The sequence below is a fragment of the Heptranchias perlo genome, chromosome 6, assembly GCF_035084215.1.
Source record: "Heptranchias perlo isolate sHepPer1 chromosome 6, sHepPer1.hap1, whole genome shotgun sequence".
NCBI classification, from domain to species: domain Eukaryota; kingdom Metazoa; phylum Chordata; class Chondrichthyes; order Hexanchiformes; family Hexanchidae; genus Heptranchias; species Heptranchias perlo.
In genome coordinates this window covers 108,403,914-108,420,288 of record NC_090330.1, presented here as the reverse complement: position 1 = coordinate 108,420,288, position 16,375 = coordinate 108,403,914, and the positions used below count along the sequence as shown (strand labels likewise).

The window sequence follows — 16,375 nt, the reverse complement described above, 5'->3', positions numbered from 1 at the left end:
ATAGAAAATGTAGCAGCCAATTTGCACACAAGGTCCCGCAAACAGCAATGACCTGATAATCTGTTTTAGTGATGTTGATTGAGGGATAAACATTGGCCAGGACACCGGTGAGAACTCCCCTGCTCTTCGAATGGTGCCATGGGATCTTTTACATCGACCCGAGAGGGCAGATGGGGCCTCAGTTTAACATCTCATCCAAAAAATGGCACTTCCGACCGTGCAGCGTTCCCTCAGTGTCAGTCTCACTGGGTGCGTTAGCCTAGATTGTGTGTTCAAGTCGCTGGAGTGAGACCCAGAGGCGAAAATGCTACCCACTGTGCCAAGGGCTGACACGGATTACCTGATCAGAGCACCAAGATCCCAGCAATAAGTTTACTTTAAAAAAAATTACAGGTTTTTCATAGAATGATGCAGCACAGAAGGCGGCCATTCGACCCATAACAGCAATAACTTACCTGCATGACTTCAAACAGTAGTACGTTACACGAGGCATCACACTGACCAGAGAAGCTCAGCTTTTCAATGTTCAGAATGTGACACTTAACCTCATTTGTTCATTGAAAAATCAATATATTTTCCTGGGCCAGTTTGAATTATTTCCACAAACACGATTAACCCTTCAACTTATGGTGGTTACAAATTGCAATGATGTGAAATTATAAAATGTTATGCACCCAATTATGATGTACAAACATTTAAACAAACATACATGGACTTTGTATCTTAGATGAGAAAACAGGAAAGCTTCATGTGTATCTCGCTGCTTGACTGACTTCTGGCAAACACCATAATCAAGTAGTAAACTTTTTTTCATTTTAGTTTCCTTTAGTTAGATTGTGAAATCATGGAACGATACAGCACAGAAGGCGGCCATTCGGCCCATCGTGCATGTGCCGGCTCTTTGAAAGAGCTATCCGATTAGTCCCACTCCCCCCACCCCCCTCTGTTTTGAAACGCCTTAAAAGAGGCAGCGGCTGATCTTTCTGACCAATGTCAAGGTGGGGTCCCAGGGGCCCCGAGGCATCGCTCCTCCGGCCTGGTTGTAACTGACAAGCCGGAAAACCTGAGCCCACCCCCCCGGGGGGGGGGGGGGGGTGGGTGGGGGAAGGGAATGCTCCTTCTCCTTCTCCTCAACCCCGCGGAATCCGAGCTGGTTATAACTGACAAGCCAGAAAGCCTGAGGCCCCCGGGGGAAGGGGAAGGGGAGGGGGGGGTGGTGGGGGAAGAGAGGCGGGGTGGGTGGGAGGGAGAGAGGGGGGGGAATGCCCGCTCTCCTCACCACATCCCACCCCTCTCCCTCCCGGGGCCCTGCGGCCGTTGTCATGGGAGGCGAGGCTGGGCGCTGCGGGGAGAGGGCGGTCGCTAGGCCCGCGGGAGGTGGTGGGGATGGGGATGGGGGGAATGAGGAGGGGTGACGATGTGTTACCTTGCACTCGGCACTGTCCGTTTCGCAGAAGCTGACAGGAGCCAAGCCCGGCAGATAGAAGCTCGAAGCGACTCCGAGAGCGGCCGCCAGCAGCGCCAAGACCGGGACCGGCGAGGCAGAGAAGCCCATTCCCACCATCACCTCACCGCCGCCTGCTCCAACCACCGCGCATGCGCGCTCCCCCGCCGCTGCGTCACAAACCAGACACGTCTCGCGCCTGCAGGCATCGTGGGATACTGGACGACTCCTCCGGGTCTGACGGTATGGAAAGAAATTACACCCATTGGGGGAATAAAATTGCACCCATTGGGAAAAAATTGCACCCATTGGGGAAATAAAATTGCACCCATTGGGAAAAAATTGCACCCATTTGTGAAATAAAATTACACCCATTGGGGGAATAAAATTGCACCCATTGGGAAAAAATTGTACCCATTGGGGAAATAAAATTGCACCCATTGGGAAAAAATTGCACCCATTTGTGAAATAAAATTGCACCCATTGGGGAAATAAAATTGCACCCATTGGGAAAAAATTGTACCCATTGGGGAAATAAAATTGCACCCATTGGGAAAAAATTGCACCCATTTGTGAAATAAAATTGCACCCATTTGTGAATTAAAATTGCACCCATTGGGAAAAAATTGCACCCATTTGTGAATTAAAATTGCACCCATTGGGGAAATAAAATTGCACCCATTGGGAAAAAATTGCACCCATTGGGAAATAAAATTGCACCCATTGGGAAAAAAATTGCACCCATTTGTGAAATAAAATTGCACCCATTGGGGAAATAAAATTGCACCCATTGGGAAAATAAAATTGTACCCATTTGGAAATAAAATTGTACCATTTGGAAATAAAATTGCACCCATTGGGAAAAAAATTGCACCCATTGGAGTGGATGGTGTACATAATATTTAATTTGATAAGTCTCCTTTGTTTTTTTATGATATAGTTTTCTATTAGCTGTGTCTGTCTAAAAAAGGGGCACCTTCTTGCACCCTTTTGCAAAGAAAATTGGACCCATTTGTTTGATGACACTTGGACAACCCAGAGTCTCCTTATCGTTAATTAAAGAAAAGGCACCCATTGGAAAGACAGTGTACCCGTTGGGAAGAATTTACACCCATTGGAGGGAAAATGCACTATTTGGAAAGAACTTGCACTAATTGAAAAGAAATTGCTCATGTAAAGCATAAAGGCTTATATCAACAAAACACCCCCTTTACCAGTGTTACAGGACATGAGCATCAGGTCCACAGGCCCCAAGATTGCTTGTTAGAAGAAGGAAAGAATTTATATAGCTCCTTTCACATCCTCAGGACGTCCCAAAGTACTTTACAGCCAATGAAGTAATTTTTTGAAGTGTAATCAGTTGTAATGTAGAAAACGCGGCAGCCAATTTGCTAACAGCAAGGTCCCACAAACAGGAATGCAATAAATGACCAGATAATCTGCTTTTAGGTGTTGACTGAGGGATAAATATTGGCCAGGACACCAGGAAGGACTCCCCTGCTCGTCTTCAAAATAGTGCCATGGGATCTGTTATGTCCACCAGAGAGGGCAGACATAACAGTTTAATGTCTCATCCGAAAGACGGCAACTCTGACAATGCAGCACTCCCTCAGCACTGCACTAGGAATGTCGACCTAGATTCTGTGCTCAAATCTGTGGAATGGAACTTGAATCAACGACCTTCTGACTCAGAGGCGAGAATGCTACCCACTGAGCCACGGATGACACTATAAGTGCTTATGGGATCTTAGCTTTTGATAAGTGTAAAATTAAATGGTGGGTCGGGTGGGGATGGGATTGGATCATCAACAACAACAAGTTGCATTTATATAGCGTCTTTAACGTAATGAAACGTCTCAAGGCAATTCAAAGGAGCATTAACAGACAAAAATTGACACCAAGACAAAGAAGGAGACAATAGGACAGGTGGCCAAAAGCTTGGTCAAAAGCCCTAAGCTCTGGAATTCCCTCCCTAAACCTCTCCGACCTTCCATCTCCCGCTCGCCTTTAAGACCCTCCTTAAAACCCACCTCTTTGACCAAGTTTGTAGTCACCTCTCTCAATATCTCCTTCTTTGGCTCGATGTCAATATTTGTCTGATAATGCTACTGTGAAGCGCCTTGGGACGTTTTTCTATGTCAAAGGCACGATATAAATGCAAGTCTTTGTTGTCGGGTTAGATTTGTCCTGTTTCTTGTGAATAGGACATAGCTGGGCAATTTTCCACATTGTTTTATTGGAACAGCTTGGTTAGGGGTGTGGCTAGCTCAGGTGCACAAGTCTTCAGCACTACAGCTTGGATGTTGTTGGGGACCATCGACTTTACTGTGCCAATGCAGTCAACCTCTTCTTAAACTCATGTAAGTGAATCCAAAACAAATACCTTTTTGACCAAACTTTTGGTCACCTGGCCTAATATCACTTTATGTGGCTCGGTGTCAAATATCATCTGATAATCGCTCCTGTGAAGTGCCTTGGGACGTTTTTACCATGATAAAACCATAAAAAGCCTTTCCACCATCTACAAGGCACAAGTCAGGAGTGTGATGGAATACTCTCCACTTGCCTGGATGAGTGCAGCTCCGACAACACTCAAGAAGCTCGATACCATCCAGGACAAAGCAGCCCGCTTGATTGGCACCCCATCCACCACCCTAAACATTCACTCCCTTCACCACCGGCGCACAGTGGCTGCAGTGTGTACCATCCACAGGATGCACTGCAGTAACTCGCCAAGGCTTCTTCGACAGCACTTCCCAAACCCACGACCTCTACCACCTAGAAGGACAAGAGCAGCAGGTACATGGGAACAACACCGCCTGCACGTTCCCCTCCAAGTCACACACCATCCCGACTTGGGAATATATCACCGTTCCTTCATGGTCGCTGGGTCAAAATCCTGGAACTCCCTTCCTAACAGCACTGTGGGAGAACCTTCACCACACGGACTGCAGCGGTTCAAGAAGGCGGCTCACCACCACCTTCTCAAGGGCAATTAGGGATGGGCAATAAATGCCGGCCTCGCCAGCGACGCCCACATCCCATGAATAAATAATAAAAAAAATATAAATGCAAGTTGTTGTTGTTGAACTAGATTGGATGAAGATTGGGATCAATGATGGTGGCACTTCAGCAGGTGGCCAAGTATTACATCAAGTTACGCAGAATGTACGGCACAGAAACAGGCCAATCGGTCCCAACAAGTCCATGCCGGTGTTTATGCTGCACACGAGCCTCCGCCCTCCCTGCTTCATCTCACCCTATCAGCGTATCCTTCTATTCCTTTCTCCCTCACGTGTTTATCGAGCTTCCCCTTAAATGCATCTATTCTATTCGCCTCAACTACTCTATGTGGGAGTGAGTTCCACATTCTCACCACTCTCTGGGTAAAGAAGTTTCTCCTGATTTCCCTATTGGATTTATTAGTGACTGTCTTATATTTATGGCCCCTAGTTCCGGTCTCCCCCGCAAGTGAAACATCTTCCCTATCGTACCCCTACCCAGTGCCAGGGTTAAGGACATCTCCTCAGGGCTGGAGAGAAACTTGGAGTGGGAGGGGGAGCATCCAGTTGTCGTGGTCCACGTAGGTACCAACGACATAGGTAGGACTAAGAAAGAGGTTCTGCTGAGGGAGTTTGAGCAACTAGGGACTAAATTAAAAAGCAGAACCACAAAGGTGATAATCTCTGGATTATTACCGAGCCACGAGCAAATTGGCACCGGGTAAATCAGATCAGAGAGATGAATGCGTGGCTCAAAGATTGGTGTGGGAGACGTGGGTTTCGATTCATGGGGCACTGGCACCAGTACTGGGGAAAGAGAGAGCTGTTCCATTGGGACGGGCTTCACCTGAACCATGCTGGGACCAGTGTTCTGGCAAACTGAATGACTAGGGCGGTACAGAAGGCTTTAAACTAAATAAAGGGGTGAGGGCTCAGGTGGGGCGAAGTTTAGATTGATAAAGAGAAAAGGCAAGGAAGTAGTACAGGAAAGTGATGGGGGTAATGATAAACAGAGTGTGTCAGGAAGGGACAGAGCGTACAAACATAAGAGTACACTAGCAAATGGGGCCGGGGTAGGAAAGAATGGTAAAAAGACAAAATTAAAGGTTCTTTATCTGAATGCGCGCAGCATTCGTAATAAGATAGATGAATTGACGGCACAAATAGAAACAAATGGGTATGATCTCGTGGCCATTACAGAGACGTGGTTGCAGGATGACCAAGGTTGGGAGCTAAATATTCAGGGTTATTTCAAATTTTAGAAGGATAGGAAGAAAGGTAAAGGTGGTGGGGTAGCTCTGTTAATAAAGGATGAAATTGGTATAATAGTGAGAAATGATCTTGGCTCAGAAGATCAAAATGTCGAATCAATTTGGGTGGAGGTAAGAAGTAGCAAGGGAAAGAAATCACTGGTGGGAGTAGTATATAGGCCCCCTAACAGTAGCTACACTGTAGGGCAAAATATAAATCAGGAAATAAGGGGGGCTTGTAAAAAAGGTAATGCAATAATCATGGGCGATTTTAACTTTCGTATAGATTGGACAAATCAAATTGGCAAAAATAGCCCTGAGGAGGAGTTCATAGAATGTATTAGGGACTGTTTCTTAGACCAATACGTCGGGGAACCAACCAGGGAACAGGCCATTTTAGATCTGGTAATGGGTAACGAAACAGGATTAATTAATGATCTCTAAGTAAAGGATCCCTTGGGAAACAGTGATCATAACATGATAGAATTTCACATCCAGTTTGAGAGCGAGGATCTTGGGTCTGAAACTACTGTATTGAACTTAAATAAGGGCAATTATAAAGGAATGAGGGCAGAATTGGCTAAAGTGGACTGGGTAAACAGATTAGTTGGTATGATGGTAGATAAGCAGTGGCAAACATTTAAAAAGGTATTTTATGACTCACAACAAAAATATATCCCTGTGAGAAGGAAAGACTCCACAACAAGGGTGAACCAACCATGGCTAACTCAGGAAGTCAAGGATGGTATCAGGCTAAAAGAAAAAGCATACAACATGGCAAAGATTACTGGTAAGCCCAAAAATTGGGAAAACTTTAAAAACCAGCAAAGGATGACTAAAAGAATAATAAAGAGGGAGAAAATAAATTACGAGAGTAAACCAGCAAGAAATATAAAAACTGACAGTAAAAGCTTCTACAAGTATATAAAAAGGAAGAGGGTAGCTAAAGTAAACACTGGTCCCTTAGAGAATGAGACTGGGGAAATAATAATGGAAAACAAGGAAATGGCAGAGGAATTGAACAGATATTTTGTCTCTGTCTTCACAGTAGAAGACACTAATAACATACCAATAATAGTAGAAAATCAAGGGGCAAAGGGGAGGGAGGAACTAAAAATAATCACTATGACTAGAGAAAAAGTACTAGGCAAACTAATGGGTCTAAAGGCTGACAAGTCCCCTGGACCTGATGACTTGCATCTGAGGGTCTTAAAGGAAGTGGCTACAGAGATACTGGATGCATTGGTTGTAATCTTCCAGAATTCACTCGATTCTGGAAAGATCCCAGCGGATTGGAAAACCGCAAACGTAACACTCCTATTCAAGAAGGGAGTGAGACAGAAAGCAGGTAACTATAGACCAGTTAGCCTAACATCTGTCATTGGGAAAATGCTATAACCCATTATTAAGGAAATAGTAGCAGGACATTTGGAGACTCATAATACAATCAAGGAGAGTCAACATGGTTTTATGAAGGGGAAATCCTGTCTGACAAATTTATTAGAGTTCTTTGAGGAAGTAACGGGCAGGGTGGATAAAGGGGAACCAATGGATGCAGTATATTTGGATTTCCAAAAGGCATTCGATAAGGTGCCACATAAAAGATTACTGCACAAGATAAGAGCTCATGGTGTTGGGGGTAATATACTGGCACGGATAGAGGATTGGCTAACTAACAGAAAACAAAGAGTCGGGATAAAAGGGTCATTTTCAAAATGGCAATCTGTAACTAGTGGGGTGCTGCAGGGCTCAGTGCTGGGGCCTCAACTATTTACAATATATATCAATGACTTGGATGAAGGAACAGAATGTCTTGTTGCCAAATTTGCTGATGATACAAAGATAGGTGGAAAAGCAAGTTGCGATGAGGACACAAAGTGTCTGCAAAGGGAGATTGACAGGTTAAGCGAATGGGCAAAAATTTGGCAGATGGAATATAATGTGGGAAAATGTGAAGTCATCCACTTTGGGAGGAAGAATAAAAAAGCAAAATATTATTTGAATGGAGAAATACTACAAAATGCTGCGGTACAGAGGGATCTGGGTGTCCTCGTACATGAAACACAAAAAGTCAACATACAGGTGCAGCAGGTAATCCGGAAGGCAAATGGAATATTGGCCTTTATTTCTAGGGGAATGGAGTATAAAAGCAGGGAAGTCATGCTACAACTGTACAGGGTGCTGGTGAGACCACACCTGGAGTACTGCGTACAGTTCTGGTGCCCTTATTTAAGGAAGGACATACTTGCATTGGAGGCAGTTCAGAGAAGGTTCACTAGGTTGATTCCGGGTATGGAAGGGTTGTCTTATGAGGAAAGATTGAACAGGTTGGGTCTATACTCATTGGAGTTTAGAAGAATGAGCGGAGATCTTATTGAAACATACAAGATTCTGAGGGGACTCGATAGGGTAGATGCTGAGAGGATGTTACCCCTCATGGGGGAATCTAAAACCAGGGGGCATAGTCTCAGAATAAGGGGTCGCCTGTTTAAGACGGAAATGAGGAGGAATTTCTTCTCCCAGAGGGTCGTGAATCTTTGGAATTCTTTACTCCAAAAAGCTGTGGAGGCTGAGTCATTGAATACATTCAAGGCTGAGTTAGACAAATTTTTGATCAGCAAGGGAATCAAAGGATATGGGGAAAGGGCGGGAAAGTGGAGTTGAGGTAAAAATCAGATCAGCCATGATCTCATTAAATGGCGGAGCAGGCTCGAGGGGCCGAATGGCCTACTCCTGCTCCTATCTCTTATGGTCTTACGGTCCCTTCACAATCTTAAAGACCTCTATCAGGTCAGCCCTCAGACTTTTTTCCAGAGAAAAGAGCCCCACTTGGCACTTTTAGCTGAAGATGTTTGCAAACACTTCATCCATTGTCTCTTGCACTCATGTACAAGCTAAGCAAGGTGTCAGCTGTGGCTCAGTGGGTAGCACTCTTGCTTCTGAGTCAGAATGTTGTGGGGTCCAGCCCTGCTCTAGGAACTCGAGCACAAAATCTAGGCTGACACTCCAGTGCACTACTGAGGGAGTGCTGCACTGTCGGTAGGTGCCTTCTTTCGGAAGAGATGTTAAACCAAGGCCCTGTCTGCCCTCTCAGGTGGATATAAAAGATTCCCATGGCACTATGGCCTCGCCCCTCCCTATCTCTGTAACCTCTTCCAACCCTTTGTGATCTCTGCGCTCCTCCAGTTCTGGCCTCTTGCGCATCGCTGTGCCTGCAGCTACCCTAGGCCCTAAGCTCTGGAATTCCCTCCCTAAACCTCTCCACCTCTCTCTCCTCCATTAAGACACTCCTTAAAACCTAACTCTTTGACCAAGCTTTTAGTCACCTGCCTTAATATTACCTTATGTCGCTCGGTATCAAATTTTGTCTGATAATCGCTCCTGTGAAGTGTCTTGGGACGTTTTACTACATTAAAGGCGCTATATAAATGCAGGTTGTTATTTGGGTATATTGTTTTAGGAAACAATACTTGATGGTAAGACAAGTAGATGTATGTGAAAGATATCTGTAAACCGGTGAAATCAGTTTAGGATGAATACTTATGCTGCCATGTTGTGGAGTTGCATTCCTCTGCAAGACACGCCTGGCTGAACAAGAATTGAAACAAACCACAATAATTTGCAACACATGATGCAAGTAGGAATGAGGCAATCGCACAAAAGAACTATTGAAGAGCTGCATCTGCATAATTTACATCATTTTAATTCTCCGTCCCACTCCCACTCTGACCACTGTCCTCGGCCTCCTACAATGTTCCAATGAAGCTCAGTGGAAGTTCGAGGAACAGCACCTCACCTTTGCATTAGGCACTTTACAACCTTCCGGCCTCGACAATGATTTCAATAACTTCAGATTGTATCCACCACTCCCATTTTCTCGGACAGCGGGTGCTGGTAATATTCTGCTGTTGCCATTTACACCTCCTCTGGACCCATCTTTTGTTTCTTTACTTGTCCCATTACCACCCTCCTTTTGCCTTGCACCATCATCCCTTTTGTCATTTAAATAACTCCTCCCTTCACCCTATCACAGACCTTCCCTTTTGTTCATTTCTGCCCACCGCCACTTTCCCCTGGCACTGTACTTACTTATAAACTGTTAAATCTCAAACATCTTCCAGTTCTCATGGAAGGTCATCGACCTGAAACATTAACTCTGTTTCTCTCTCCGCAGATGCTGCCTGACCTGCTGAGTGTTCCCAGCATTTTCTGTTTTTATTTCAGATTTCCAGTATCCGATACAGCACAGAAGGAGGCCATTCGGCCCATCGTGCCTGTGCCAGCTCTTTGAAAGAGCTATCCAATTAGTCCCACTCCTCTGCCCTTTCCACATAGCCCTGCAAATTTTTTCAATTCAAGTATTTATCCAATTGCCTTTTGAAAGTTACTATTGAATCTGCTTCCACCGCCCTTTCAGGCAGCGCATTCCAGATCATAACAACTCGCTGTGTAAAATTTTTTCCCCTCATCACGCCTCTGGTTCTTTTGCCAATTACCTTAAATCTGTGTCCTCTGGTTACCGACCCTCCTGCCAGTGGAAACAGTTTCTCCCTATTTACTCTATCAAAACCCTTCATGATTTTGAACACCTCTATTAAATCTCCCCATAACCTTCTCAGCTCTGAGGAGAACAATCCCAGCTTCTCTAGTTTCTCCAAGTAGACTGAAATCTTTCATCCCTGGCACCATTCTAGTAAATCCCCTCTGCACCCTCTCTAAGGCCTTGACATCCTTCCTAAAGTGTGGTGCCCAGAATTGGACACAATACTCCAGCTGGGGCCCAACTAGTATTTTATAAAGGTTTAGCATAATTTCCTTGCTTTTGTACTCTGTGCCTCTATTAATAAAGCCCAGGATCTCATTTGCTTTTTTCACAGCCTTCTCAACTTGTCCTGCCACTTTCAAAGATTTGGTGTACATACATCCCAAGGTCTCTCTGTTCCTGCACCTGCTTTTAAATTGTACCATTTAGTTTATATTGCCTCTCCTCATTTTTTCTACCAAAATGTATCACTTCACACTTCTCTGTGTTAAATTTCATCTGCCATCTGTCTGCCCATTTCGCCAGTCTGTCTATGTGCTCCAGAAGTCTGTTACTATCCTCCTCACTGTTCACGATATTTTTGAGTTTTGTGTTGTCTGCAAACTTTGAAATTATACCCCATGTACCCAAGTCCAGGTCATTAATATATATCAAAAAGCACAATGGTCCCAACACCGACCCCTGGGGGACACCACTGTACACTTCCCTGCAGTCTGAAAAACAAACGTTCACCACTACTCTCTACTCTCTGTCCCTTAGCCAATTTTGTATCCACGTTGCAACTGCCCCTTTAATCCCATGGGCTTCAATTTTGCTAACAAATCTATTATGTGGTACTTTATCAAAAGTCCATACACATCAACTGCACTACCCTCATCAACCTTCTCCGTTACTTCATCAAAGACCACGAACGTTGACTCTGTTTCTCTCTCCACAGATGCTGCCTGACCTGCTGAGTGTTCCCAGCATTTTCTGTTTTTATTGCACAATTTACAAGCTGCCTATGTGTCACTGTGCAATGGGGAGGATTAATTCGCTCTGACACAGCTGTATTCCTACATTGTATAGTTCCTAGAATTTTCAATCCAGCATTGCACGATAGAGAAAAAAATTGTCTTTTTGTGATTGGAAACGACTTTACATCGACCAGCGCCCAGCAGCTCACTGGGAGTGCGTTCCCTGCGATATACCACTGGGAACCTTTGAAGTTCGGCTGGAAACAAAGGAAATTAAAAAATATATCTTTCGAAATTGCATAAGGCTATCAAACATCCACAAGGATTAAACGCAAAAGAGATTTTCTGGCTGGGGGTATAACTCTTGTATCCTTTAAAGTAAAATAGTGGAAACAAGTCCATCAACTTAATGTGCGGGTTGCTTAACTTCCTTCTGATATGAGGCAACTACCCATTTGTACATGTTACCAAGCACTTTGTCTTAATTTGATAGATCTGAGCTGAAAGCCAACAGTTGGTGGTATGTGATTTCTACATGCTTTGAAACAAAATGTATTTGCATGTATTTCTGCAGCCTGAGGAAAGTAAGCTGGCTCTAACCAAAATTCATATGACCAGTCACATCGCACATCCAGACATTAAAAGAAATATGTCGGCCCCAAATTTCCATGCCATTTTTGATTTTTTTTCTTCTGTGCAAAAATCGGACGGTCTGTTTGATTTTTGGGGCAACAAAATGGGGCGGATGTCATTTTACAGAATCATAGAACGGTACAGCACGGAAGGAGACCATTCGGCCCATCATGCCTGTGCCGGCTCTTTTAAAGAGCTGTCCAATTAGTCCCACTCCTCCTGCTCTTTCCCCGTAGCCCTGCAAATTTTTCCTTTTCAAGTATTTATCCAATTCCCTTTTGAAAGTTACTATTGAAACTGCTTCCACCGCCCTTTCAGGCAGCGCATTCCAGATCAGAACAACTCACTGTGTAAAAAAAAATTCTCCTCATCTCACCTCTGGTTCTTTTGCCAAATACCTTAAATCTGTGTCCTCCGGTTACCGACTCTCCTGCCAATAGAAACAATTTCTCCTTATTTACTCTATCGAAACCCCTCAAAATTTTGAACTTCAAAATGTCTACCATTTTTCTGCCCCAAATTTGGTCCGAGTTTCCGGATGTGATTTGGCCCTTCTTGCAATCCAGCCGCCAAGTGGCCAGTCAGCTCATTGGCTCACTATAAAGCGGGACGTGGCACTTCAACCCAGAATTTCCTGGTTTTACATTAACATTGCACTGGGGATAAATTAGAATGAAAGATACAAGGCATACCTGCTTCCAGGACCAGCTGACGCAGATGGAAGTGAGGAACCGTACTGTGCCCAGTTTTGGTCCCCATATTACAAAAAGGATACAGAGGCACTGGAGAAGGTGCAAAATAAATTTCCAAAAATGATACCAGAGCTAAGATGGTCCAACTATCAGGAAAGGCTGAACAAGCTGGGGCTCTTTTCTCTAGAAAAGAGAAGACTGAGAGGTGACCTGATACAGGTCTTTAAAATTATGAAAGGGTAGACGTGGAGAAGATGTTTCCACTTGTGGGGGGAGTCCAAAACTAGGGGCCATAAATATAAGAGAGTCACTAATAAATCCAATCGGGAATTCAGGAGAAACTTCTTTATCCAGAGAGTGGTGAGAATGTGGAACTCGCTACCACAAGGAGTAGTTGAGGCGAATAGCATAGATGCATTTAAGGGGAAGCTAGATAAACACATGAGGGAGAAAGGAATAGAAGGATATGCTGATAGGGTGAGATGAAGTAAACAGAGTGGGAGGAGGTGCGTGTTGAGCATTAACATGGGCATAGACCGGTTGGGCCGAATGGCCTGTTGCTGTGCTGTACAATATATGTAATTCTGAGTCTGGAGTGTGGAGAATTGGATTAGCAATTACTGCAGTTGGGAATGCTTTTTTCTGGAGGATTTTTTTGGGCATTTTGCCGACACAACTCTGGACTCGATTCTGACTGCTTTTAGCAGTGTGAGACCACTGGGCGATTTTGACCGTTCCCCCTCACCACAGCGAGAGCTTCTCAGGAGCAGATATGATATTCTGTATGATAAAAGCTGAGCATGTCATTATCATTGGGGAGGAGGAGTAGAATAAAATGGTTGAAAGAGGAGTGAGGCAGTAATTAAGGGGGATGCACCCCACCAGATGTTAACCCCCCCCAAAAAAAAATTCAGCATAAAACCTTCTGTTCCTTTCTCCCTCACATGTTTCTCAAGCTTCCCCTTAAATGCATCTATTCTATTCGCCTCAACCACTCCTTGTGGGAGCGAGTTCCACATTCTCACCACTCTCTGGGTAAAGAAGTTTCTCCTGAATTCCCTATTGGATTTATTGGTAATAATTCGCCTCTGTTCATATCAGTCTTACTGAGCAATTCAAAGAAAAAGGAATCTTTTTATACCTGAAACCAAGTGTTTATTTCTAAGAAATAAAAGTTCCTCTTAGAATCCACTAGGAATTCAATTGTGCCAGCAGAGGAATAATTGACAGCTTTTGCCAAAGTTCTCCCATAGTTCTTCGATTCTCTAGGTCCAGAAAGGTGCTTGGTGCCTCCTCTATTTTAATTCTCCCACCGGAGGAAATAGTTTCTCCGCATCCACCCTATCAAATACTTTAGTCATCTAACACCTCAATTAGATCACCCCTTATTCTTCCATACTCAAATTATGTCCTCATAATTTAACCCTTTTAGCCCCGGTATCATTCTGGTGAATCTGCGCTGCACCCCCTCCAAGGCCAATATATCCTTCCTGAGGTGCGGTGCCCAGAACTGAACGCAATATCTCCAGGTGGGGTCTGACCAAGGCTCTCGACAACTGAAGCACAGTTTCCTCCCCTTTGTATTGCAGCCCTGTTGAGATAAAGGCCTGGACTTGGACTTTGCTGGGGAGGTGGCCCAAGCTGCTTTGGAAGCAGAACTACACGGAGGAGAGCAACAAGATAACTGTCGCTCAAAGGAGTCCTCAGTGACTCCGCTAGGAGCACCAAAGTGTAGCTGATAACCGAAGACTTCTCTCCTGTTTAACACAGTCTACTTTTATCACCAATGTCTTAATTCCTTCTCCTCACCCACCCTCACCTTCAAACAAAGGACCAATCCTTCAATCAGGCTCCCTGATTACAATTACATCAGTCCTTTTTGCCCTTACATGAGAACGCCAATAATAATCACCTAATTAAATAATGGTTCATACTCCATGGTACATGGTTCATACTCCTGTGATTCGGCCAACGTTGTCTACCTCATACGTTGCAGGAAAGGATGCCCCGGAGCATGGTACATTGGTGAGACCATGCAGACACTGCGACAACGGATGAACGGACACCGCGCAACAATCGCCAGACAGGAGGGTTCCCTCCCAGTCGGGGAACACTTCAGCAGTCAAGGACATTCAGCCACCGATCTTCGGGTAAGCGTTCTCCAAGGCGGCCTTCAAGACACACGACAACGCAAAATCGTCGAGCAGATATTGATAGCCAAGTTCCGCACCCATGAGGACGGCCTCAACCGGGATCTTGGGTTCATGTCACGCTACACGTAACCCCACCAGCGAAAAAAAGTTATCTGTTTTTAATACAACGGGTCATTCTCTGTCTTTCTCTTCCTTTCGGAGGTTTCCCTCTCTCTCTCTGTCTGTCTTTTGTTCTGGCCGTTTGTATATTCAGTGGTCCTGTAGGTAACACCTCTCTGTCTGAACACTTTGATTGCCTTGACAACGGGCAGTTGGAAAGATTATCTGCAATCACCAGGTATTGTTCTCTGACTATAAATGCGGTAACCTTCCATGGAATCCCACACTCACCTGACGAAGGAGGAAGCCTCCGAAAGCTTGTGATTTTCAAATAAAACAGTTGGACTATAACCTGGTGTTGTAAGATTCCTTACACTAATTAAATAAGTCAGCACGGAGTAAGTACACCCTTTCCTGTATAATCGCTACCTTCATGAATACCATAGTGTTACATAAGTGCCCATTCTATTCTATGCAATTAAATCCAAAGTAAACACAAACCTACTCGTTTTTTCCTAGCACTGTGCTTCCCCTCGGGTGGCTAAACAGGCTTTTCTTCTCCTATTCTGGTGCTTCTCCTAGGTGCAACCGGAGGACGAGTATTGTGAGAGGTGATCGATTGCTCATGCGTCATGGTGCAGAGGTGGCCCTGCTCTCGTGGCAACATGAGTGAGCCAGCTTCGGTTGGTGTCAGCCGTGGCTCAGTCGGCAGCCTTCTTGCCTCTGAGGCAGAAGGTCGTGGGTTGAAGTCCCGCTCCAGAGACTTGAGCACGTAATCTAAGCTGATGCTCCCAGTGCAGCACTGAGGGAGTGCTGCAGTGTCGGAGTGTGCCGTCTCTCAGATGAGATGTTAGTTCTTTGATTGAAGTAAGTAGAGGGTTGTTGAGAGTAGTGCAGTTGATGCGTATATGGACTTTCAAAAGGTATTTGATAAAGTACCACATAATAGACTTGTTAGCAAAATTAAAGCCAATGGGATTAACGGGACAGCGGCAGTGTGGATACAAAGTTGGCTCGGGGACAGAAAGCAGAGAGTAGTGCTGAATGGTTGATTTTCAGACTGGAGGGATGAATGCAGTGGTGTTCCCCGAGTATTGGGACCACTGCTCTGTTTGATATATATTAATTACCTGGACTTGGGTACAGAGGGTATAATTTCAAAGTTTGCAGATGACACGAAACTCAGAAATGTAGTAAACAATGTGGAGGATGGTAATAGATTTCAGGAGGACATAGACAGACTGGTGAATTCGGCAGACACATGGCAGATGAAATTTAATGCAGAGAAGTGCGAAGTGAGGAAGGATGTGAAGGCCTTAGAGAGGGTGCAGAAAAGATTTACTAGAATGGTTCCAGGGATGAGGGACTTCAGTTACATGGATAGACTGGAAAAGCTGGGGTTGTTCTCCTTAGAGCAGAGAAGGTTGAGAGGAGATTTGATAGAGGTGTTCAAAATCATGAAGGGTCGAGACAGAGTAGATAGAGAGAAACTGTTCCCATTGGCGGAAGGGTCAAGAACCAGAGGACACAGATTTAAGGTAATTGGCAAAAGAACCAATGCGACATGAAGAAAAACTTTTTTACACAGCGAGTGATTATGATC

General features: G+C 44.7%; 1 protein-coding gene across 1 annotated transcript in view; it reads right to left on the bottom strand.

The window, feature by feature from the left end:
• The window catches only part of tm9sf2 (transmembrane 9 superfamily member 2), a 45,384-nt gene extending 43,777 nt beyond the window's left edge, over positions 1–1,607 (bottom strand). Inside the window, exon 1 of the mRNA XM_067986597.1 lies at positions 1,427–1,607. Coding sequence (XP_067842698.1) covers positions 1,427–1,564 — 138 coding nt within the window. The 5' untranslated portion in view covers positions 1,565–1,607. The remainder of the gene's footprint in view (positions 1–1,426) is intronic.
• Between the last annotated feature and the right edge of the window lie 14,768 nt (positions 1,608–16,375).